The sequence below is a fragment of the Motacilla alba genome, chromosome 4A, assembly GCF_015832195.1.
Source record: "Motacilla alba alba isolate MOTALB_02 chromosome 4A, Motacilla_alba_V1.0_pri, whole genome shotgun sequence".
NCBI classification, from domain to species: domain Eukaryota; kingdom Metazoa; phylum Chordata; class Aves; order Passeriformes; family Motacillidae; genus Motacilla; species Motacilla alba.
Window position 1 is genome coordinate 15,052,438 of NC_052045.1, and position 22,683 is coordinate 15,075,120.

Sequence of the window (22,683 nt, forward strand, 5' to 3'; positions counted from 1 at the left end):
TTGCCTTGGTGCAAATCCTGCAGGATGAGCCTCTGACACAAGGAATGTGTCAGACACGAGGAGTGTGTCAGACACGAGGAGTGTGTCTCAAGTCTAATTCCAGTTTTCATGTCCTCACCATGACCAGCAGAAGATAAAAAATTCAGCACAAGCCATCAACCACTGGCAGCTTGTGGCTCAGAAAGTCCCTGATCCACAGGGTGCCAGAGAGTGGGAAGGTGGGAGCACAGAGATCTCTCTCAACCTCTCCTGTTCGTATGCAGCTCCTGGCATCAAGGCTGGCGACAGGATCTGGAGCAGGCAGAGCCTCTGGGCTGGCCTCCAGCCACTCCCATGCCAGGGAAAGGGTCAGTAAATCTCCCTGAGGCAGTTAGGAAGTTACTTTCCTCATTCACACACCCCCACGGGAAAGCTGTTTGCTAACCCACAGCTGCTCAGCCCTGGGGATCAGCCCGGGAAGTGGGAGGTGTGTCCTGGCCCCGGGAATGGCTCTCACTGCAGTCTCTCAATGGGATTTGCTTCCCTGGTGTGTGCCATGGAATCCCAGCCTGGTTTGGGTTGGAAGGAAAGCTCACCCAAGTTCCATCCCCTGCCAAGGGCAGGGACACCTCCCACTATCCCAGGCTGTTCCAAGCCCTGTCCAGCCTGGCCTGGGACACTTCCAGGGATCCAGGGGCAGCCACAGCTGCTCTGGGCTGATCCCCTGCTTGAGGGCTTGGAGCAAACTGGGACAGGAAGGTGTCCCTATCCATGGCAGGAGGTGGGATGACACGGCCTTTAAACATCTCTTCCAACCCAAAGCACTCCATGAATGCCCTTGCACAGCTCCTGCTGCAGCACACGGAGCCACGGAAGGATGGGGGAGGGATGTTCAGTTCATTGCCTCTTTGGAAGATCAGAACTCTCAGAGAGAGTCCAGCAGGGCTCCTGGTGGAAATTCCTTGCTGGTTTTCCACCCACTGTGAGAGACAGGGAAAGGAAGGGGGAATGGGAATGGCAGAGTGGCTTCAGTGGCTGCTCGGGGTTGGGAAGGACCAGAGAGAAGCAACAGCTCAGGAGCAGATCCCCAGGAGCAGATTCCCAGGAGCAGATTCCCAAGTGCAGATTCCCAGGAGCAGATTCCCAGGAGCATCCCTGCCTTAGGAGCTTTGCTGAGTCGCTTTTGCCAGAGTGTAAAGGGAGAAGGAAGGGGACAAAACAGGAACCACACCCTGCTGGTGGGATCAACCTCTTCTACTCCCTCCCACTTCCCTGGGGCTCCATCCACAGCTTCACCCCAAAAGGATCTCAGATTATCCTCCCTGGAGGCTCCTACCCATCCTCAGAGTGCCAAGAGACCCCCAAAGGCCCCCGTGAGCACACCTGGGTAGTCACAGTGGTGGATCCTCCTCTTCTCCAGCTCGGGGTTGTTGCGCCGGTTGTACTTGGGGGGCTGCATCACAACGTGCCCCTGCGAGAGGCCCCCGACGCCGTTGGGCCCCGGGGGCATCTGCGCTGACTGGACCAGCTTCAGTCCAAAAGTGGCTTCGTAGGACGGCGGGGGAGAGATGGTGTTGATGAGCTCGGGCTGGTTCTCGGGGCTGCCAGGCTGTGAGTTGGGGGGCGAGGGGGGCAGAGTCACCCCCGGGGCGGGGTAGAACTGCCCAGAGATGTTCCCAAAGCTCCCCTGTCCCTGGGCCACGTGTGGGTACTGCTTGAGGGGCCCTGCTGGCTGCACAGGTCTGTGTGCCATGCTGGCCACGGAGCCCGTGGACATGGTGACCCCGCTGAGGCAGCTGATGGCCGTGGTGCTGCTGGAGGAGGACGCCAGGGTGGGAATGTCGGCGCTGGCAGCGCCCAGGGGCAGCTGGAAGAGCTGGGATGGCTGCGGGTGGGCGGACAGCGGGATCTCTGCGGGCATCTCCTGCTTGATGAAGATGTTGTTGACCGCCACCGACTGGGGCATGCTGAACACGCTGGTGAAGTCGGGCAGGGTCTGCGTGGGGCCAGAGGAGGACGAGCAGGGCTGGGAGAAGCCGGTGCCGGGCTCGGATTTGATCTGCGGGAAGGGGGCCATGGGTTTGGGGGGCCGGTAGAGCCCCGTGCGCAGGTGGGTGGTGTCGGGCAGGATGACGTTGATGTTCACGCTGTAGGGCGCCGAGCTGGGCTTCTCCGTGGAGAAGAACTCATCCACCACCGAGGCGCTCTCCCGGCGGTACTTCTTGTCCGGGAGCATCGGCATGGGCGGCACCTCGCTGGACAGGTACTTGTCCATCTCCGAGCGTGCCTGCATCAAAAACACGGACACGGGAGCTGGGAAAGCTGGCCTTGACAGCCAGCGGGGGGAGGCCAACGTCCAGCGGGGGTTTGAGCGAGCAGGAAATGGAGGGAGCAGTGGTGACGGCCCAGGAACCCGAGCTGAGGTGATTTAGCTCAGGCTTTGACTCAGCCAGACTCCCCAGGGCTGAGTCAGCGTCCTCTGCCCCACTTCCCCCCTCCCTATCTCCCTGATAACACCGGGCAGCCAGGAGAGGATGCGGGCATTACAGAAATCAAACCTGATAAAAGGAAGCAAGCTTTGGGTACAAAGCTTTGGGTACAAAGCTTTGGCCACGCAAGCAGCAGGAGTGAGCACTAGGAATGGGATGAATCCAGCCAGGATCACACTTAAGGCACATTGGATCTACTGGACATGCTGGCTCTGGTCTTCTTGAAACTTAGCAGCCTGAGGAGTGTTTTATTTTGGGACAGTCTCTTTAATGAACTGAGGAATTCTAGGACCATATCTTTACTTAATTGGGAATAATTCGGGCCTAGAAATCTAAGTGATGATGCCACTAATTCGTTGTGTTCTGAGCCTGAAATGGGAACAGTTCCTGCCTTCCTGCCTCACCTGGGCAGTGACTCAGCCCTGGCCTAACCTTTGGGTTAGTTCTGGTTTTACAGAGCTGTTTTTACAAGCCTGGCTCCTCCAAGCTACCAGAACCTCTGCGCTCCTTCCCCTCCTGGTTCCGGCCTGCTGGGGCATCCCACTGGATCCAAGCCCAACAATCCAGCACCCTGATGGAGCAATCCTCGAGGAAATCCATCTTCTGGTGCTGGGTGACTCAGGTTCTGCTCGCTGTGGCTGCAGATCCCAGCACTAGAGCTCTCATGCAGAGCTCCAGCCCTTTATCGCGTGGTTCCCCAAGTGTCAAAGCCCTCATTCCCATGGAGAGCAGCTGGAAAAGGACCAGGTTTCCCTGGCAGAGCCCAGAGCGCACTCCAGGAGCAGGAGCTGAGCTCAGCCCACGCCCTGAGCCGAGGCTTCCAGCCCTGAACTGTGTCACCACAGTGCCATGGGCCAAAGTCAGCCCTGCTGCCACCTCAGGGCTCTTAACAAAGCTGGGTGGGAGCCAAGAGATTTCCTCGCTCTTTGCAGGGAAAGGATCACTGAGCTTCCAGCTCATTCAGAGAGCCTTTGCACCTCTGGGAGCCGTGCTGGCAACACATGGCTGAGCTGGCTGTCACCCAGGCACGGGGACAGCCACAAATCCACCCTGGGCCACTCGGGAAGGAGCTCGGGGAGGCCGGGCTGGGAAGGGCCACGCCGGGGCTGCTGTGTGTACACAGCCTGCTGGGAATCCTGCAGAATCAGGGAATTGTCACATGTGGAAAACACCTCTAAGGCCATCAGCCATGACACGGCTGTCCTTGTCAAACATGGAGGGGCTGCAAGTTCCTGTCCTGGTTAAAGGAAGATCAAAAGCCCCTCTGGAGGAGGAACCCTGGCTCAGGCAGAGCCTAAAGCTACTTGTGCACTCATGGGATATCCCAACTTGGAAGGGATCCACAAGGATCATCCAGTCCAGCCCCTGGTCCTGCACAGGGCATCCCAACAACCTCACCCTGATTGACCAAACATTCCTGGAGCTCCATTCCCTGGGGAGCCTGGTCAGTGTCCAGCACCCTCTGGATAAGGAACCTTTCCCTGATCTCCACCCTGGCACAGCTCTAGCCATTCCCTGGGCCCTGTCCCTGGTGCCTGCCCTCCCTCCTTACCCCGAGGCATCAGCAGGGAAGGGAAGGGACTCGGAGAGCTGCAGCTCCACTCCATCCCCATGGAGAGCTCCAACCCCTCCCTGCTCCCCGCTGGTCGGGTTCCTCCCTCGGGAGAACCACGGCACAGCCTTGGAGCCCAGCCCTGGGCACTCCTGGCACCCGTGCCGGCACGGGGCAGGTTCCCTTGGGAATCAGCTTGCCCCGGGCAGCTCGGGATGCCGCACATTCCAGAGCCATGAACGGCCCCACTTGGCAGGAGCAGGGGCAGGGCAAGTGCTGGGTGCCATTTCCTTCACACTTCCCTTATCTCTGGCATTTCACTTTCTCACCTCCAGTTCCCAAGGGAAGGTCCTTCTTCCGCAGGGGACCAGGCACGATAGAAATGGGGAAAAGTGTGGAGCTCAAAGGGCCTTTCCAACTAAAGGATTCTATGGAGGACCCAAATTTCCATGGAGGGTGATGCCTCAGGTTTTAGCTTTTATGTTTTTCAGATTCTGTGCTGCTTTAGGGTGTGGCTCTGGGTTCATATTAGGGGATGGTGAGCTCTCTGCACAGAGCAGGGAGACAAAACAATTCCTGCTCCAGCTGGGGACCAAGGACAAATGATCCAAATCTCAGCCCAAGAGCACAAACACCGTGGGCTGAGGAGAGAAAAACAAGCAGGGTGGGAGTGCCTGGGCTAAAACTGGGATTGGAGAATGAACTGCAAGGTGCAAATGGAGCAGAACTGATCCAAGGGAGAGACCCCGTGAGCAGTCGGGGATTTTGGGACCATTTTGGTTCATCTTGGGTGCAGCCCTGGCTGGGCTCTTGTGCTGCCCAAGGTGGATCCATTGAGGCCTTTTAATAAATCCCTGCTTTATTCTTTAGCTCTGTCCGGTCTCTGCTCTAGGGCAGCCTTCACAAGGCATCAAGGGCCCGAATTTCCATGGAGGGCCCTTGTTTGGTGTCACCCAACCTCCCTTCCTCCAGAACCACCCCTCCCTGCAGAGCACTGTCTTTTCCTGGTCTTTCCATTTGAAAAACCACAGTAATTCCCCTTCAGGCTCCTGGAGGAAGGGGTGGTAAGGGACAGCACTGGCTGCCACCAGACAGGAGGACACCATTCCTGCCCCACTGCTCTGTGTGTGCAGGACCTGGACAACAACAATCCCACCCCCTGGAGTGCCCCACCGTGCCACAGCTCTGCAGGAACCCCAAGCGCCAGCGTCCCTCCCACAGGGACAAATGGGAACCTTTTGTTTGTGGCTCAGAATCACCTGGAAAACTCTGCCCGGCCGGGAGCTGGCACCTCCGACCCCAAAGCACTTCCCAGCCTGGGACCCAGCCCGTGCAGAGGCTGAGGGAGCTGGGAAGGGGCTCAGCCTGGAGAGGGAGCTGGGAAGGGGCTCAGCCTGGAGAGGGAGCTGGGAAGGGGCTCAGCCTGGAGCAAAGGAGGCTCAGGGGCCCTTGTGGCTCTGCACAGCTCCTGACAGGAGGGGACAGCCAGGGGGTCGGGCTCTGCTCCCAGGAACAGGGACAGGAGCAGAGGGCACGGCCCCAGGCTGGGCCAGGGGAGGTCAGGGTGGATAATGGGAAAATCTTCCCCAAAAAAGGGTTTTCCAGCCCTGGCTGGAGTCCCAGTGGCTGGAGGGATTTACCAGCCATGTGGATGTGACACTTGGGGACATGAGTCAATGGTGGCCTTGCCAGGGCTGGGGAATGGTTGGACCTGGTGGTCTGAGAGGGCTTCTCCAAATTAAACAATTCTGTGATCCTACAAAGTCCTCAGCTCAGCCCAGCACAACTGAGGTGACCAAGTGCCACTCAAGCACTCAGGTGCTCCTGGCTGTCACTCCTGTCACAGCCCGTGGGGACACACAAGCCATGGAGGTGACAGTGACACACACACACACAGGGGACTGGCAGACAGGGAGGGATGTGTCCTAGCTGGAAGCAGGGATGGAAGGAGGGATTGGGAATGGGGAGTGGGGAATGTCCCAGCTCAGTCTCCTGGGGACTCCTGTGCTTCCTCTTCCCACCAGGAGCAGGAGGATGCAGGGCAAGGACTGAGGGAAGGTGCTCACCTCCAGGATGAGCGGTGGCATCCGCTGGTCCATCCTCATGGGGTGCAGCTGTGGGAGGCAGAGCTGGGTTAGTGGGGTGTCCTCCTTGGCTTGGCCACCCCAAAGACCCCCCAAATACCCCTGGCCAAGGAGGGCAGCACCCCCTAGAGCCACCCACAGCCTCCCAGAGCCCCCCAGGGTCTCCAGGTGTCCCCCATGCCAATGGTGTCTCGTCCCACCCCACACCCCATGCTATGGAAGCAGCTGGTGGTTGCCCACCACGGGTTGAAGGTTGCCCACCACGGTTGCAGCCTGTCCAAGGAGGAACAGGGAAGCCTCTTTGGGAAGAAGAGACAAATAGGAAGTACCGAGCTCTCCAAGGAGGCTGAGGCACAGCACCTTAAATCCCTTTATCACCCCCACACAGATGACAGTGAGCTCACAAATGTCCTGCACCTCTCCCTTCTCCTGCCTCCACTTCTCCCAGATTCCTACAGAGGGCTGAGGGCTCTTCCCAGGTCCCTCAGACCCAGATCCTTTCTCCAAGGCAAGTGTTCCAAATAGGCCACAGTCCTCCAGCACCAAGAAGAGGGGAAGGGATCTGGGATTCCACCAAATCCCAATTTGTATTTGGTTGTGGGCTTGTTCTCATTCCACATGGTTCTCCTGCTCACTGCCAGGAGAGTTTCAGACCTCAGAGCTGGAGACCCCACATCCTCTGCCTGTCCCCTCCCATGGGACAGCAGTGACCTGGAATGCCCAGCCCATCCAGGAAGGAGCCATTTCCTGGCTCTTTTTGGGCAGGATTGCATTTATCCCACACAGGTGCTCAGCTCATCCCAACAGTGCACGAGATGTGGGCTCTTGAGAAAGGGCTCAGAGCCTTGCAGATGAAGAGCCACCAGGTTTTCACACAGGCCCAGTTTCCCTCAGAGTCATGGCCAGGCCATCCCTGCCATCCCTGGGGACCAGGATGAGGGCAGGAGGCACCAGACAACCCTGACTGCATGGCCACAGGCTCCAGCAGCACCACAGAGTCAGGGATCAGCAGCTCAGGGAAAAGGGGAAACACCAACAAACCTTCTGGGAGGCCAGAGGGACTGGGATAGTTCACAGAGTCCCACAATGGTTGGAGCTGGAAGGGACCTCAAAGCTCATCCCATTCCACTGTCCCAAGCTGCTCCAAGCCCCATCCAGCCTGGCCTTGGACATTTGCAGGGATCCAGGGCCTGCCCACCCTCCCAGCCAGGAATTGCTTCCCAAAATCCCACCTAAACCCACTCTCTTTGATTTGCAGCCTTCTTTACGTGCCCAGGAGGGGAAAGCCAACAAGAAACTCCTCACACAGTGAAAGCACTGAATTCGGGGGGGGGATTTTTCCCCCAAAGTCACCCAAGTTTGACCCTGGAGAAGCATCTCCTCAACTTGGCAGAGAAAGAAAACCAAAATAAAAACGAGGAGAAGGCACAAACCAGCACTTTGTCCACTCCAGAAAGGCCACTGGACACCAGTTTGTGTCTCTGGACCAGCAGTGTTACACTCAGCACACCCAAACCTGGTGACCAAAGTTCCCTGGAGGATGGGATAACCTCAGGAGCAGCCCCTGGGAGAACTGGAGGGTGTGAATCCCCCAGCCCCAGTAAAACCAGTGGCTTGATGAAGACAGCAATGCCATCCCACCTCTCCACAGGAGATTTTCCAGGAGCAGGACTTTCTGGTGGTTCAGAGGGGTGGACATGAGCCCATCCAGCCCTGGCAGTTCCCACAAATCCTGTAGGAGCCTGGGATTTATCCCTGGATCAGATGTCCCAGCCTGGGGGAGCTGTTATCAGCACAGAGATCGATTCAAGCAGAGTCCAACACAAACATTTCTTGGCAGGCCCCAGATAAACCCGGATTAACCACAAGCACGGAGAGCTGGGCTGGGGCTGGGGTGGGACTGGCTGTCCCCTGATTAAACACCTCCTAATCTGCAGGTGATAAATGACAAACGGCCCGAGGAGGAACATCAGGTGTTGTCACCACCCGGGCAGCGCAGGGGACCAGGAGGGAAATCGGTGTTTGCTAAACAGGCACCAGCCCTGAGGGTGGCACGGGAGGGGCTGTGGGGGACACGGGGTTATTTCACCAGCCCTGTGCCCACTCCTGCCTGGCCAGAGCTCCCAGCCCTTCTCCCAGATGGGAGATTCCCTCTCAGCTGGATCCAGGCTCCTGCTCACACCCAGCCCCCAGTGCAGGGGGCTGCAAAGAGCTCTGGGGACAGGAGGCAAGAAAAATGTCCCCTGTGTCCATGCTGGGCAGGCAAGAGCATCCAGCCCTTAGGCCCAGCATCAGAGGGATGTGGAACTGCTGGAGTAAATCCAGAGGAGGCCACAGAGCTGCTCCAGGGCTGGAGCCCCTCTGGAGCCAGGCTGGGAGAGCTGGGGCTGCTCACCTGGAGAGGAGAAGGCTCCAGGGAGAGCTCAGAGCCCTGCCAGGGCCTGAAGGGGCTCCAGGAGAGCTGGAGAGGGACTGGGGACAAGGCCTGGAGGGACAGGACACAGGGAATGGCTCCCACTGCCAGAGGGCAGGGCTGGATGGGATATTGGGAATTAGGAATTGCTCCCTGGGAGGGTGGGCAGGCCCTGGCACAGGGTGCCCAGAGCAGCTGGGGCTGCCCCTGGATCCCTGGCAGTGCCCAAGGCCAGGCTGGGGCTTGGAGCTGCCTGGGGCAGGGGAAGGTGTCAGGGTTGGGTGATCTCTAATGTCCCCCCAGCACAAACCACTCCATGACTTGATGATTCTCTGACCTGGGGGTTCAAGAAAGGGGGGAGCAGCAGGAGGTGGCTCCAGCAGGAAGGGGGGGCCTGTCCCAGGATGAGGGACCCCGGGGCACAGGTGTGGCACAACGGCCGTGCCACAGCCCAGCCCGGGCTCCTTCTCCTCTGTGCACCTGCACGAAACTCCAGCCTCCAAGGGAATCAGCAAACAATGGGCAGGATAATCATCAATCAACCCCCCTGGCACGGCCCTGGCAGTGCCCCTTTGCAGGCTCACTTTATAAATAGCCTGTATTTATATCCAGATTTGGTTCAATATCAGCATTTATTGTCTCCTGGTTAAATATTGACCTGGGTAAATATTTGATCCTCTGATCATTTGGGTTTGATACCGACCTGGATCGACGTTATTTTCTGTTTGTTCCTCAGGTCTCCTGGAACTCTCTGTAAAACGGGATTAGCAAAGAAAGCCCCGGGACTCTTCCTTTCAAGTACCCAACGTTTGGCTGCCGTAAACAACAAAGCCTGTCCCAGATGGAATCCGAGCTCCCGTGGGAATGTGCTGGGCCCAGGGAGGCCCTGGATGGGCTCCCCTGCTTCAGGGGCTCCGAGCAACTCCAGGGTGAGGGGCTGCCCTCAAGGCATTCCTGGATTATTTGGGTTGGAAAACACCTCTAAGGCGACCAAGCCCAAGGTTTACATCATCCACCCCAGACATTTCCCCTTTTCCTGCCCCAGTTCCCTGCCACACAAAGGATGTCAGACCCCATCCTGCCCAAAGCTGGGTGTTCAGAGCACTCCAGGATGAAGTGCTGCCCCCAAGTCGTTCATGGAATTTCATTCATTCTCCAGGTTTGTGCTCATGTCTGGCCCAGTAGATGGGGAGGGTTATTCCAGTGCTGTTTGCTGCCTTTGTGTTGGAACTCCCTGAGCAGAGGATGGCTTCCCAGGAACCAGGGAAGCTGGGAATCTCCATGCAGGCAGCCCCACTCCCAGACCTGCTGGCTGTGTTTGCAGTTCCTTCCCTCCAGCAGCTGATAAAGGCTCCCTCAAAGGCAATCCAGCTCAGGAATTTATCACCGGGATCATGCCACAATCCCAAAGGCCAAGGGAGCCAGGGAAAACAGCCTCATCCAACTCCAAGGTCAAGGGGCTGGAAGAGGAGCAGCGGGGCAGCTGGGAGCAGCCAGGCTCCAGCAGCAAGCAGAAACCTCTCCAAAAACAAAGCCATAAATGGCGTGAAAAATAACAAAACCTTGGAGACAGAGTGGGAAGGGAATGATGGAGGAGGACCTCCAGATGTGAGGGTGGGGGGGTCCCATGGTGACTTTGGGGCAGATCCACATTTTTGGGGTAGATCCCCCTTCTGCAGAACCACCGAGAGCCACCTCAGCCCTGGATGGAGCTGGAAGGAAGGTGGGAATCAGGGATGGCCTCTCCCCTCTCCCATCGCTCCACCCGGTGTGAGGACAACTCTCAAAGTGTGGGAAGGGAGGACATGAGGATTTAAGGGAGCTGGACCTCCACACCTTTCAGGATATTCCCATTCCATGATTTCTGAGCTGCTCCTGCTCAGCAAAGGCTGAGGTGAAGCCCCTGAAGACAATCAAGGAGGTTTTCCATCAAAGCTCCTGGAGGTCAATCTGGGCTGATTCCTGGTGTGAGCTGCTACAGCCCCTTGGAGGCTTTTTGGGAAAAATGATTTAATGTCATTTCAACTCCTGGAAGATCAAGAGGCTTGGAGCTGCTCCAGCCTCAGTGAAAACACTCAAGGAGCCCTGGGTTACACGGGCACAAATCAGCTCTGGATTTGGAATTAGCCAGGAGCAGGGGGCACCTGCAGCTCCACTGCTCCTTCTGGACCCAGCTCTATCCCAGAACTGCCTCTCCCTGACTCCTGGATGCCACAATCCCCAGGATTACCTGGATAGATTTATCCACCTGTTCCTGCCTACAGGACACTGGGATTGTCTTTGACCTTCCAGTTCCCCCAGTTCCACATCCCTGCCCCAGATCCTGAAGGTGCTGTGGGAGAGGTTTGGAGCTCCCAGGGATCATCCCCAGCTGGTGGGATTCACTCTGCCTCCCTCAACTCCTGTGCCAGCTCATTCTCCTCTCCAAGGCACGTTCCCAGGGGCTGACAATGCAATGAGTCACTGGCTGCTTGCTGGGGCTTGTGGAGCCCTCCTGGCATCCAGATCCCACCAAAGAGGCCACAAATCCCACTCTTCCCAGGCAAACCACCGGGCAGACCCTGGGCAAGGTCAGGTTTCATGTGCAGACAGCAAATCCCCCCATCCCTGCGGCCCCAGCTTCCTCCCAGAGCAGTTGGGAAAACAAAACAAACCCCGAGCAGCCTTGGGTTGGGCCAACCCTTCTTCCAAGCCTGAGCGTCCCAGGCCAAGGAGATCTGCCAAAACAGGGACCGAGGGGGACACTGGAGCAGGTCCACTCCTGCCACGTGTCCTGTGCTGAGTATTTAATGGAATCATGGAATGGTTTGGGTTCTAAGGGACCTCAACCATCGCCTCATTCCACCCTCTGCCACAAGCAGGGACCTCTGTGCTTCTGGTGTGGTGCGGGGAGCAGAAATCTGGAGTTTCCTCCAGATCCAGGGCCCTCCACCCAAACCCTGCCTTTCCACGCTTTCCCTGTGTATAAAGGAATCCCCAGTTGCTGATAATTAAGGGAAGCTGATTATGGCACAGGCCAATAACAGCTCCCAGGAGAAGGCTCTGAGCCCTGGAGAAGGTCCAGAGGGAGCACTTGGGAGCCTGGGCACTGCCAGCCCTGGGAAACACGAGGACTGGGACACTCCTGGCATCTCCAAGGCGATGGCAAACTCCAAATTAATGGAGTCGAGTTCCTCACACACCACAGAACCACAGAACCCCCAAATATTGGAAGCTGCCCAGAACAAAATGTTTGGAAGTGTTTTGGATGAGCAGCTGGAGAGATGTCCTGATTTTCCCAACAATTTTGGGAACAGCTTAGAGAACATCAAACCTGCTCATTGTGAGGAATTTTAATACATCCAGCCATTCCTGGGTTTAGCTCCCTGAAACATCCCTGAGGAGCAGCACAATTACGATTTTGTAGAGACAAAATTAAAATATTTGGGGTAAATAAAAAAATCCATGTTTGGATGGGCTGGAGAGCATCCACATCCTCTGGCCTCTCCATGATGGGTTCAGATCCATGAGATAAATCACTTCTGGTGTCAGGGACATGATAAGGGATGGATAATACCCTGCTTTTTGGGATAAACCTGTGATTTCAGAGCAGCTACACTGCGATGAATTCCTTGCTGTTTCCTCCTCCTGCTTGCACTGAAAATCCTACAAAGAGTGAGGTCCTGAAATGCATTTTAATACTCACAAATCCTGCTCTGGGTGGGAACTTGAAGGTCCCTCCCCATCACGCTGAGAAAACAATAATTTTCCAAGAATTCTCGCAGCATTTCTGAACTCAATGAAAGATTCTTTGTTTGAGTTTCAAGCCGAGCTTGAACGGGGCTGAAGCTCTTTGATGTGGTAAACAGCCCATGGGGGTTTTTTTGGAGGGTTGTCATGCTAGCTCAAGTTCTGAGAACATCTGAATTGTAAACACGAGTTCTCCAATCCCCAGAGCGCGGCCGGACCCTGTGACTGCGGGAATTCGCCAATGGAGCACGAGCAAAGCAAACACTGTAATCGAGCTCACAAGACGCTCGTAAGTGCGATTATTTGCAGTGGATGGGTTGGATAAAAGAACTCACTGGAGCAGGGAAGGAGAACAAAACAGCGCCGGGAGGTGACCGAACAGGTTTGCGAGGGGGAAAACTCCCGGGCGGTGATGCACGGGCCAGAAATGCATTCCCCAAAGCCCGGGGAGCGAGTTCAGGTGACGGGGTTCGCCTCCCACGCCGCGCTCAGGAGGAGCCGCAGAGGGAAATCCGGAGCGTCCCGCTCGTTCCCTCCTTTTGCAGCTTTCCAAAAAGGAAAAAAACACCAACCACCAGGCGCTTTTCCAGCTAATCCAAGAGGATGGCAGGTCGCAGGGAGGAGGACGAGCACAACACACCTGGAATCCTCGTCCCCTTCCCTAGCTCGCTCCTTCCCGAGCAGAACAATCAGCCTTTGTCCCGCCGGGACAGAGCCGCGCAGCTCCGCGGCTCAAAGTTCGGCTGAGCTGCTCCATCCTGCCTCTCCTTCCCACCCTGCTGCTCCTTCCATCCTGCTGCTCCTTCCATCCTGCTGCTCCTTCCCACCCTGCTGCTCCTTCCCATCCTGCTGCTCCTTCCCACCCTGCTGCTCCTTCCATCCTGCTGCTCCTTCCCACCCTGCTGCTCCTTCCCACCCTGCTGCTCCTTCCCACCCTGCTGCTCCTTCCCACCCTGCTGCTCCTTCCATCCTGCTGCTCCTTCCATCCTGCTGCTCCTTCCCACCCTGCTGCTCCTTCCATCCTGCCGCTCCTTCCATCCTGCCTCTCCTTCCATCCTGCCGTTCCTTCCATCCTGCCGCTCCTTCCCACCCTGCCGCTCCTTCCATCCTGCCTCTCCTTCCCATCCTGCTGCTCCTTCCCACCCTGCTGCTCCTTCCATCCTGCCTCTCCTTCCCACCCTGCTGCTCCTTCCATCCTGCTGCTCCTTCCCATCCTGCTGCTCCTTCCATCCTGCTGCTCCTTCCCACCTGCTGCTCACTCCCTCCTGCACCCACCTGGGGAACTCGGCAGGGTTTGGGGCCCCCAGAAAAGTCCAGTAAGGAATATTGTGGATGAAGCCCCCACGTGTGCCAGGTTTGGGCTCACTGGCTCTACCCAGAGCTTCCTGCAGGCTCTGGAGCTGCTCTGCCATGAGACCAACCCCTGGCACACCCCTGAGCTGGGGATTCTCCTGAGGGTCTTCCAGCAAAATTAGAGGGATAAATGGATCCTTGCTGGGAATCTGTCCCAGCTCCCTGAGGCCCTGCAGACACCTGCCAGGCAGAAAGCCCATCAGACTAGCAAATCCACGGGCTGGTCCCAAAAACATTGGGATCAGCTGATCCCAAAGCAAAACAGAAGGCAGGATCCCTCATGCAAGGCTCTACCAGCTCCCAAAGCCATCCTCGTGCCAGAGGGATCAGGTGTTCCCATTCCTCCTTGGCAAGATTTAACTTCCCATCTCTCCCACCCAATTCCTGCACCCTTTGGAAATGGATTTTGCACACTTCCATGGAATTTCTGAACCCTTCTCCAAAGCCAGAGGATCCCCAAGGGAGGGAATTCTCCCCAAGCATCTCATTCCAGGTCCAGAGCAAAATTCCAAAACAACCATCTCCACTTTCCCTGCAGAAAAGCCAAATTAATTCCCTGCCTGCAGCTCCTGAGATTCCAAGGAAATGAATCATCCCCTGGGAGCTGTGCTGGGCACTCCACCATCTCTCCTAAAAAGTAAAGGACTTTTATTTATGGAAGGCAGGACTCTCCTGGCCCTGACCAGGACCCATCGCCCTGGTTCCAAGGTACTGGAGCACCAAGAAGCAGGAAAAGCCATCCCTGCTCCAAGGGACAGCCACCCTCAAGCCACCACAGCCACATTCATGACAAGGATGCGCCAAAGGAGGTGCAGGATGTGGCACAGGGACAGGGCAGGATTGAAACAGCTCCTGAAAGCTGGAGCATTCTTAAAAATGCTGGATCCAGCTTCTCCTGTGATCCAGGAGCGAAATCCCTGCCAAGATGAAGTCAGAGGAGCACCACAGCACTTGCACCCTGTTCCACAGCTCTTCCACGCTGCTGGAAGGGTCTGGCAGTGCCATTCCCAGCACTGAAGAGGTGAAGTGCCAGGAAAAGCTCTGGGAACAGCACTTTCCTCATCCCATCTCATGTGTCCAAGCACCCCCCAGATGCCAGAGATGTTTTATTCCTCCTGAGCCCCTCCAGTCCAGAGGGAGCCAAGGACAGGGTGGGGAAGTGCCTGTGGGGCAGGAACTGGGACCAGGGGACACAAAGGGAGCCCTTTGCTGCTGTTCCTCAGCCTGCAGCCAAGGAAAATCCCTTTCCACACTCATCAGCATCTTCCTTGTTTCCCACCACAGCCTCAGCCCCACTGGGAGCTCACCAGCCCCACCACAGCTGCCCTGGGGCCTGGCACAGGCAGGAAGGGGTTAAACTGAGGGTCAGGGTCGGGGGTTTGTCCTTCTGTCTCTTCCCAGCAGCTCCTGCCCTCTCTCAACAGCCCCAACACCAGAATGGAGCCATGGACACAGGGATTCCCTTCCCAAACCCTCAAGGACAGTGGGTGGCAGAGCCATCTCCCCACAGCCGCAGAGGAGCCTGGAGGAGCCAATTCCTGCTCTGTCCCTCCAGGCCCTGCATGATCCCGGGATGCTTCTCCAGCCCCAGGTGCCCAGGAATGCTGTGGCAGCCAGGTGGGAGCAAGGAGCAAGGATAAATCCCCCAGGCCCCTCACTCTTCCAGGGAATCCAACAGCCACACAAAGGGATCAGTTCCTCCTCTCCTGAAATGTTCCCTGGACATTACTTTATTATTATTATTATTATTATTATTATTATTATTATTATTATTATTATTATTATTATTATTATTATTATTATTATTTCCTTCAGCATCAGCCACTGGAGATTTAAAGAGGAAAATGCTTTTTCTGGCTGATCTGACTCAAATCAGGAATGAACAGTCCCTTCCTCTCATAATTCCTTTTCCCTCCTCTTTTGGTTGTTTTGGGAGTTTTTTGTTTGGTTGGTTGGTTTGGGTTTTTTTGGGTTTTTCTTTTGGTTGGAAAAGCCAAGGAAAGGGAAAAATTGATTGGAAATTCCACAAAGGATCTATTTCCACCTGAGCCCGATCCAATAAAATTTTTAACAGCAAAGAGCTCCCACCTGAAAAGCAACTTGAGGGGAATATATGGCACTGGGACTTTGAAATCACAGGGAGGATTTGCTCCTGCCTCTTCCCAAGCTCGGGCAGCCAGAGCAGCGGGAACTGCCCCGAGCTGGAGCCTGACAGGTCACAGCCTTTGGCACCAGCCTTGTCAAGCTGATAAAAACCCTCTGGAGCAAAGGCTTCCCAGCCCTGCAGCTTCCAGCTCCTCCAGCTCCAGGCACGGCTCCCACAGTGCCACAGACTCTGGAACCCACCAGGAGAAAGGGGCCAGGCCATGGAAACTCCCGCCTGGGGGCTGTGGGGTCCAGCCCGGGGCTCTCGGGGTGTCCCAGCACAGCCTTGCTCCCTGCGTGGGTTGGGGGATCCATGGGATCCATGGGACCTGCTCAGCTCCACAGCTGCTCTCCCAGGATCCCACTGCCCAGAACAGGACACAGAACTGCCACACAGGAGGGTCAGTGGCAAAGGGTGACACCTCCAAGGCCACCCCACAGCTGCCACCACCCCAGAGCAAAGTGGGACCAAACTGGGAGGAGAAACCGCCTTTCCCTTGGAAGCACAGCTGGGATGGTGTGGGGTGAAGGTGCTCCCAGCCATGGGTGTCCCCATGAGGGGGACAAGAGGTGGCTCAGGGCCAGCCATGGCCACACTGCCTCATCCCACCTGGACAGAAAAAGGCAAGCAGCCAAGCTCACCCTCCCCCAGCCCGTTTGGAGGGGGTTTGCAGGGAGCTGACAGCTTTTCCCCCCAGGACAGGCCCTGGGGACAATCCCCAGCTTTCCAAGAGTCACCACCCGGCTCTGATCCAGGTGATCCCCAAACCCCACAGGGGAGGGAGGAATGGCTCCCCTGTTTGACCCCACACCCACGAGCACCGCTGACAGCCCCTGTGGATCCCGGAGCTCCAGGAAATCCAGGGATGGAGCCACGGCCCTCTGCGGGACACAGCCCCAAAATGGCCCTTGGCACGCCGGTGACGTGGGGACCAGAGCAGGGGCACTGGGGACATGGCCCCGAGCCTGGCTGGTGCCACCCACGCTGGGGTGGCCTCCCGGGGGTCTGCGGAGGAGCAGCAGCAGGGTGAGGGTCCCTGCGCGGCCCCGGAGCCGGGCCCGGAGCGCTCCCGCCCCGATCAAAATGGCGCTGGGGCCGTGGGGTTGGGGTTAATCATTACCCCGGGCACCCCGCGCCCCACGGAGCGGGAAAAGGGGAAACCTCGGCTCCAGGGTGGGGCCCGGCCTGCCTCACCCTCCTTCCCAGCAGGAAGAGCGGTCGGAGGCTCTGGGGTGGGACACGGAGCCTGGTCGCCCACATGGGGTGGGCAGCAGGGCCCAGGAGAGGGGTGGGCCTGCAGGAACATCCCAAAGCCTTATCCCGGCCTTTATCTGGGGGGAATGCTGCCAGGGAATCTCAAGGAGCATTCCTTCCCCATGGCGGTGGCGGAAAAGTACAGAGAATAAAACAAAATGGAAAATAAGGTCCCGTATCCCGTCCAGCACATGCAGGCACAGCAATCTGGATCCCAAACCCTTTCCCGGTGGGAGAGCTGCTGGACACCCCTGGCCTGCCAGCCCAGGGGACAGGGACTGGACCCGGGAGTGGGAGCAAAGCCCACACGGACGCGGGGAGTTTTGAAGGCAGACAGGAGGCAAAAAACCCAAACTCAAATTCCCAAACGAAACCCAACACGCCCAGGAGAAAAGCCAGCGGAGGGGGAAGCGGGAGCCGACAGAGCCACGGGGGTGTCGCAGCAACGACGGGAGAAACAAAGCAGAATCGAGCCCAAATCCCGAGGCTTTGGGGAGGCTCCGGCACCTGAGCGGGCGGGAGCGGCCCCTTCCCAACGCTTACCTGCGCCAGGTCGGGAGGGGTCTCCAGGGGCCGGGAGGGGGCTTTGATGTCCTCGAAGACCGGGGTGTCCTCGCTGGGGTCCCCGGACATGCTGACGGGTTTGAGCGGTGCCAACACCGCGGCGTCCACCAGCCCGCTGCTCATCCCCCCGCGCCCCGCACGGGGACGGGCCCGGCCCGGGAAACAGGGAAAAAGGGGGAGAAACTAGGGAGGGGAAGGGAAGTAAACCCCCTGAGGCGAGCCGGAGCGAGCTGCGCGGGTGGGAGGCCGGTGGCGGGTCGGGAAGGCTCTACCTGGCCGCGGGAAGGCTCTACCTGGCCGCGGGAGGAGGAAACGCCACCTGGAAGCGGCGCGGTGATGCGGAGCCAATCAGGCTCCCGGCGCCGGCCCCGCCGGGACACCCGCTCATAAAAGGGCGAGAGGAGCTCCGGCAGCGAGCCCGGGAAGCTGCAGCACCCCAAACTCAGCCCGGCAGCTCTGTCACCAGGTGTGCTCCGACAGAGAGCTCAGGAGGATCCCATGCCTCGGGATTCAATCCCAGTCCCAACCCTGAGCAGGTGGCTGGGAGCTCTGTCACCAGCCGTGACCCCGCAATGCACTTGGGAAGCTCCAGCACCCCAGGACTCAAATCTCAACCCCAAGCTGTCACCAGGTGCGCTCTGACAGGGAGCTCAGGAAGCTTCTATACGCCGGGATTCGATCCCAACCCCAACCCCAAGTCGGTGACCGGGAGCTCTGTCACCAGCTGTGATCCCACACCCCAGGATTTGATCCCCAACACCAAGCTCTGTCACCAGCCACGCTCCCACAGAGAGCTCAGGAAATTCCAGCACTCCAGGATTCAATCCCAAATCCCAAACCCAAGCTCCATCACCAGCCATGCTCCAACAGAGTGCTCAGGAAAGCCCAGGATTTAACCCCAATCCCAACCTCGGGCAGGTGGCCAGGAGCTCTGTCACCAGCCGTGCTCCCACACGGAGCTCAGGAAGTTCCAGCACTCCAGGACTTGATCCCCAATCCCAACCCTGAACTCTGTCACCAGCTGTGCTCTCACACAGAGCCCAAGAAGTTCCAGCACTCCAGGATTTGATCCCAAATCCCAATCCCTGAGCCCTTCCAGGAGCCTCATCAGCCATGGTGCCCAGCCAGCTCCAGCACCACCAGGATGGAGGGGTCACTCCCCAACCCCGAGGCCTGGAACACCCCCCAGCTGAACCATTGTCTCCAAAATGAGTCCCCTACACTGAAACAAGGGGGAAATTCCAGTTTTTTACAGACATGGGTACTTTTCAATGAGAAAATGCCATTTTTCCATGAATGGGTCAATTTTGCATCAAAACTAATTTTGAGAGGAAATTCTTGTTTGCTCACACTTCTCATTCCCAGGGAGAAAAAGTGAAGGACCAAAAATAAAAGGGAAGGATCAAAACTGAAAGGAACAAACCCTAAAGGAAAAGAAAAGCAACAGTTGGAAAAGCACACACAGGTAGGAGAGCACAGGGTTCTATGGAGACACCAGGCAACTGTGTTTGGGTTTCACTTCTGGAAAGGAAGGAGTGTAAAGATCCAGAGATACAAGGGAATAAAAATTACCTTTCTGGTAAAGAACTAAACAAAAAAAATTTAAAAATAATAATAATTTAAAAAAAGCCATTCTGCTCCAGATAATCCAGCCCCGACTGTCCCCAGCCCCTCCACAAGGAAGAGCCTGGATCCTCTCCCTCTCTGTGTTCACCTATCCCAAATCAGCCTCAGATTCCCCACTTCCCTGTGTGTCCTATACAGGCAGGGATGCTGCTGTCACCACCTTGGGGACACCCCAACAGCTCCAGGGGACCACAGGACAGGGGAAGGAAGTGTGGGGGGCCGAGGCTGCTCTACCCCCCTGGCCGAAGGGAAAGCAGCTGCAGTGCTGCCAGGGCAGGGCAATGCCCAATGCCGTTCCCATGGCATTCCTGCCACTCCAGGGCCTCCACGTGGGACCTGAGACCACTCAGAGCAGGAGCCACAGCAGAGGTTTGGTGTCACAGCTGCCACCCCACACCAGGGACCAAAACCATCAGCTGGGGGGCTGAGCATCCCAGAGAGCAGGGCTTGTGAGCCCTTGGGAGAGCAAACACAGGAACAGCTCAGGCCTTGCAGGGTTTTGTTTTCCAGGGAAGCTGTGCTGCTGCTGGAACATTCACCAGGGCTCCCAGGGGATGCCAGGGACAGGGGAATGTGTCACCAGCCCTGCAGGACCACACGAGGAAAGGAGGAAGTTCGCAGTGAGGGAGGTGAGGGTACCCAGAGCAGCTGTGGCTGCCCCTGGATCCCTGGCAGTGTCCCAGGCCAGGCTGGACACTGGGGTTTGGAGCAGCCTGGGACAGTGGGAGGTGTCCCTGCCATGGCAGGGGTGGAATGGGATGAGCTTCAAGGTCCTGTCAGCCTAAACTATGATTCCATAATTCCATTACAAAAACCAAAAGCGTTCCCTTTCTCTCCATCCCATGCACAGCTGGGTGAATCCCAGGAGCAGGGCTCGCTCCAGGCTGCTCCTGCCCAGCAGGGAGCAATCCACGATTTCCCAAGGCGGAGCTGCCCCTCCTCGCAGGGATGGGCCAAACCCAGGCAGTGCCCTTACCTGCCCCGGGAGAACGGCCTTGGGCCCCTCTCTGCCACCGGCACTTTGCCCCGGGGCCCCCGCCGGTCCCGTTGTGTCCCCACGTGCCACCCGCGATGGCACAGAGATAAGGGCGGCTCCCCGTGACCCGGCCACCCCCGCGCTCCCCTCCCGACATTGCTCACGTTTTCCTCCCTCATCGCAGCAGAATTCCCTTCTGAAAAGCCGACACAGAGAGGCTGGAGGGGAGCCCGGGAAGCTGCTGGAGGGGGTTTGGGAAGGGAGATCCTGTGCAGGGAGGGATGGAGGAGCCGCACGGAGCTGAAAGGGGGTCCCAACCCAGGGGCTGGGGCTGCCGGGGGAGAACTGGGGAGCCAGCCCCTGATCCCGGATCCCGGCACTGCGGGTCCATGGGAATGGTGAGGAAGGACAGCCAGGTCCTCCTCTCACAAGGGAGCAGGAGGCAGGTGAAGCCCCGAATTACTGGGACAAGCTAAAAGGCAAGAAAAGCAACGAATTTTGAGGAAACCTGGATCAGGCTGGGAGGCAAACCTCAGCTCCCACTCCCAAATGACCCCAGGCACAGCCAGAGGCAGTCCCAGCCTGTCCCCAGCATCCCCACAGCCACCCTCACACCTCACCACTGGGCTGGCTCCCCAAGGGACCCCCAAGAGCCCCCACTCAGGTCCCACCCAGGAGGGGGGCAGGGAAGGGGCCAGGCCCTGCCTGGGGGTCCCTGGCCCTGTTTCCCTCCTGCAGCAGCTCTTCCCTCCCTGCTGCCACCCCGAACGCCCCCGGCCGCCCCGGAGCACCCACCTCTCTCGGGGCCGTGGTGGACATCCCCAGTCCGCTCTGGCTCTGCCTCCCTGGGCCGAGGCCACCCCGGGGTTGGGCCGGGAGCTGCTCGGGCTCCCTGTGGCCGGGGGACGCCCCGCTCGCCTGTCCCCACGCCCGGCACACAAAGGTCTGCAAAGCTGCCGGAGCAGCCCCGCGCCTCCCCCGCTCCCCCACCGAAACCCAAAACCACCTATTTTTGTCTTTTCCTTTCTCTTCCTCGGGAGGTTTCCAGCCATCAAATGCTTGCCGGGAGCCCTTCAAAGGAAAAGCGGCCGCCCCGTCCCATCCACTTGCTAAACCAGTCTGAGCAGTGCCGGGCGGGCGGGAGGGCGGAGAGGCCCCGGCACCCCCGACAGGGACAGGGACAGGGACAAGGAACCGTCCGCAGGGACCGCGGGGATCCCAGAGCCAGGACACCGCCACCCCACTGCCCCCAGGACACGGGGGTGCCACCAGCCGGCAGGACCCCCCAGCAGGCTGCAGAACCCCTCCCAGTCACTGCTCCTTCAGCAGGGAAGCAGTTTGGGGATTGCTAAGTTCTTCTGCCAGCCATGGAAAAGTGCAGGCAGGTGATGGGAGAGAGCGCAGAGGAGATGGGGAGGCCCCCAGTACCCCCAGTCAGGCAGTGGGGGAGCACTGGGAGGCAGTGAGATGGAGCAGCTCCAGGCGTTCCTGGGAGAGGAGGAGGGAGGTGAGGAAGCAGAAGGGCCTGAGGCTGAGGTGAGTCTCCAGGACAAAAATTCAGGGAGCAAGGAAAGTGGTGGTATTGGCCTTTTCCCCCTGCCGAAACCCAGCCTTGGACCTTTGCCAAGCCTGCAAAACAACTGGGAGGCTTTTCTGGGCTCCCACCAAGCACAACCCCAGGCACTGGAGAATTCCCAGGGGACGTGGAGCTGGATGTGCCCCTCATGCCACAGGCTCTGGCCGCCACTGCCAGAGGGGCTTTGCTGAAGCTCAGGGACCACCCGTGCCCGGAACAGGGGTGGCACAGCCCTCCCTGGGGTTCACCCTGCCCTTGGCATGTGCTGCAGGACAGTCCCAGGTGACAGGGATGGGGCAGGTCAAGGTGAGAGCCAGGGGGGCTCGTGGCTGTGGAAAGGGCTCAGACAGCTCCAGGACAGCACAGGGAGGAGCTGGAGGCCCCAGGCTGAGCTTAAGTGGGCCCAGGATGTGGGTGGGGGTCTCAAGTGAGGCTGCTCAGAGCATTAAAAGCCCTCAGGGCCTCACCGCGGAGAGGCGGCTGGGAGGAAGCACAGCCTGGACCCCCGGCATGGCGGGTGCAGCCCCTGGGGAGGGGTTGGCACCCGCTCCTGTGTGGCAGGACCACGGCATCTTCTCCAGCCGCAGAGTGGTGCCACACACCGCTGTCCCTTAGTCACAGGACCCTGTGTGACCCCAAACCTCTGCAGCTCCTCCCGAGATCTGGGAGCTGTCCCCCCATTCCCCCTGCCCAACCCGGCCTGTGCCAGCAGTCCCTGCCAAGGCGCTCGGAGTGGGGGAGCTGCAGTCCAAGCAGCGGGTTTGCTGCCCCCCGTGCTCGCACAACTCCGAGGTGCAGCCTTCCCACGGGCATTTTTAGGTGCAGCATCCCCCGTGCCGGGGGAGCATCGGGGGATCAGCGGTGCCACGGGGGCCCCAGGCGCTCGGGGAAACTCCCGAAGAACGGGAATCCCTCGGCTCCTCCTCCGGCCGCCGTTCAGCG

The 22,683-nt window shown here is 58.3% G+C and overlaps 1 protein-coding gene across 3 annotated transcripts; it reads right to left on the reverse strand.

Annotated features, from left to right (window-relative positions):
- Positions 1–94: 94 nt before the first annotated feature.
- LOC119695176 (Krueppel-like factor 5) lies at positions 95–21,250 on the reverse strand. Of its 3 annotated transcripts, none has more exons than XM_038123142.1 (3): positions 21,172–21,250; positions 6,087–6,134; positions 95–2,266 (listed from the first exon to the last, which is right to left on the reverse strand). In XM_038123142.1, the coding sequence occupies exons 2-3, from the start codon at positions 6,123–6,125 to the stop codon at positions 1,322–1,324; spliced, it is 984 nt and encodes a 327-aa protein (XP_037979070.1). In that variant the 5' UTR covers positions 6,126–6,134; positions 21,172–21,250; the 3' UTR covers positions 95–1,321. The 3 variants fall into 3 exon arrangements, with proteins under 3 accessions (XP_037979070.1, XP_037979068.1, XP_037979069.1); XM_038123140.1 differs by lacking the exon at positions 21,172–21,250 and adding an exon at positions 17,543–18,370; XM_038123141.1 differs by lacking the exons at positions 6,087–6,134; positions 21,172–21,250 and adding an exon at positions 17,543–18,448.
- Between the last annotated feature and the right edge of the window lie 1,433 nt (positions 21,251–22,683).

What these genes read in the sequence shown, in the direction of transcription:
- LOC119695176 (XM_038123140.1), bottom strand. Translation starts at nt 17,686, where the DNA reads ATGAGCAGCGGGCTGGTGGACGCCGCGGTGTTGGCACCGCTCAAACCC. An exon ending in CCCCTCCCGACCTGGCGCAG is followed by an intron (nt 6,135 to 17,542) that starts GTAAGCGTTGGG and finishes TGCCTCCCACAG; the next exon opens with CTGCACCCCATGAGGATGGA. An exon ending in TGCCACCGCTCATCCTGGAG is followed by an intron (nt 2,267 to 6,086) that starts GTGAGCACCTTC and finishes TTTTTGATGCAG; the next exon opens with GCACGCTCGGAGATGGACAA.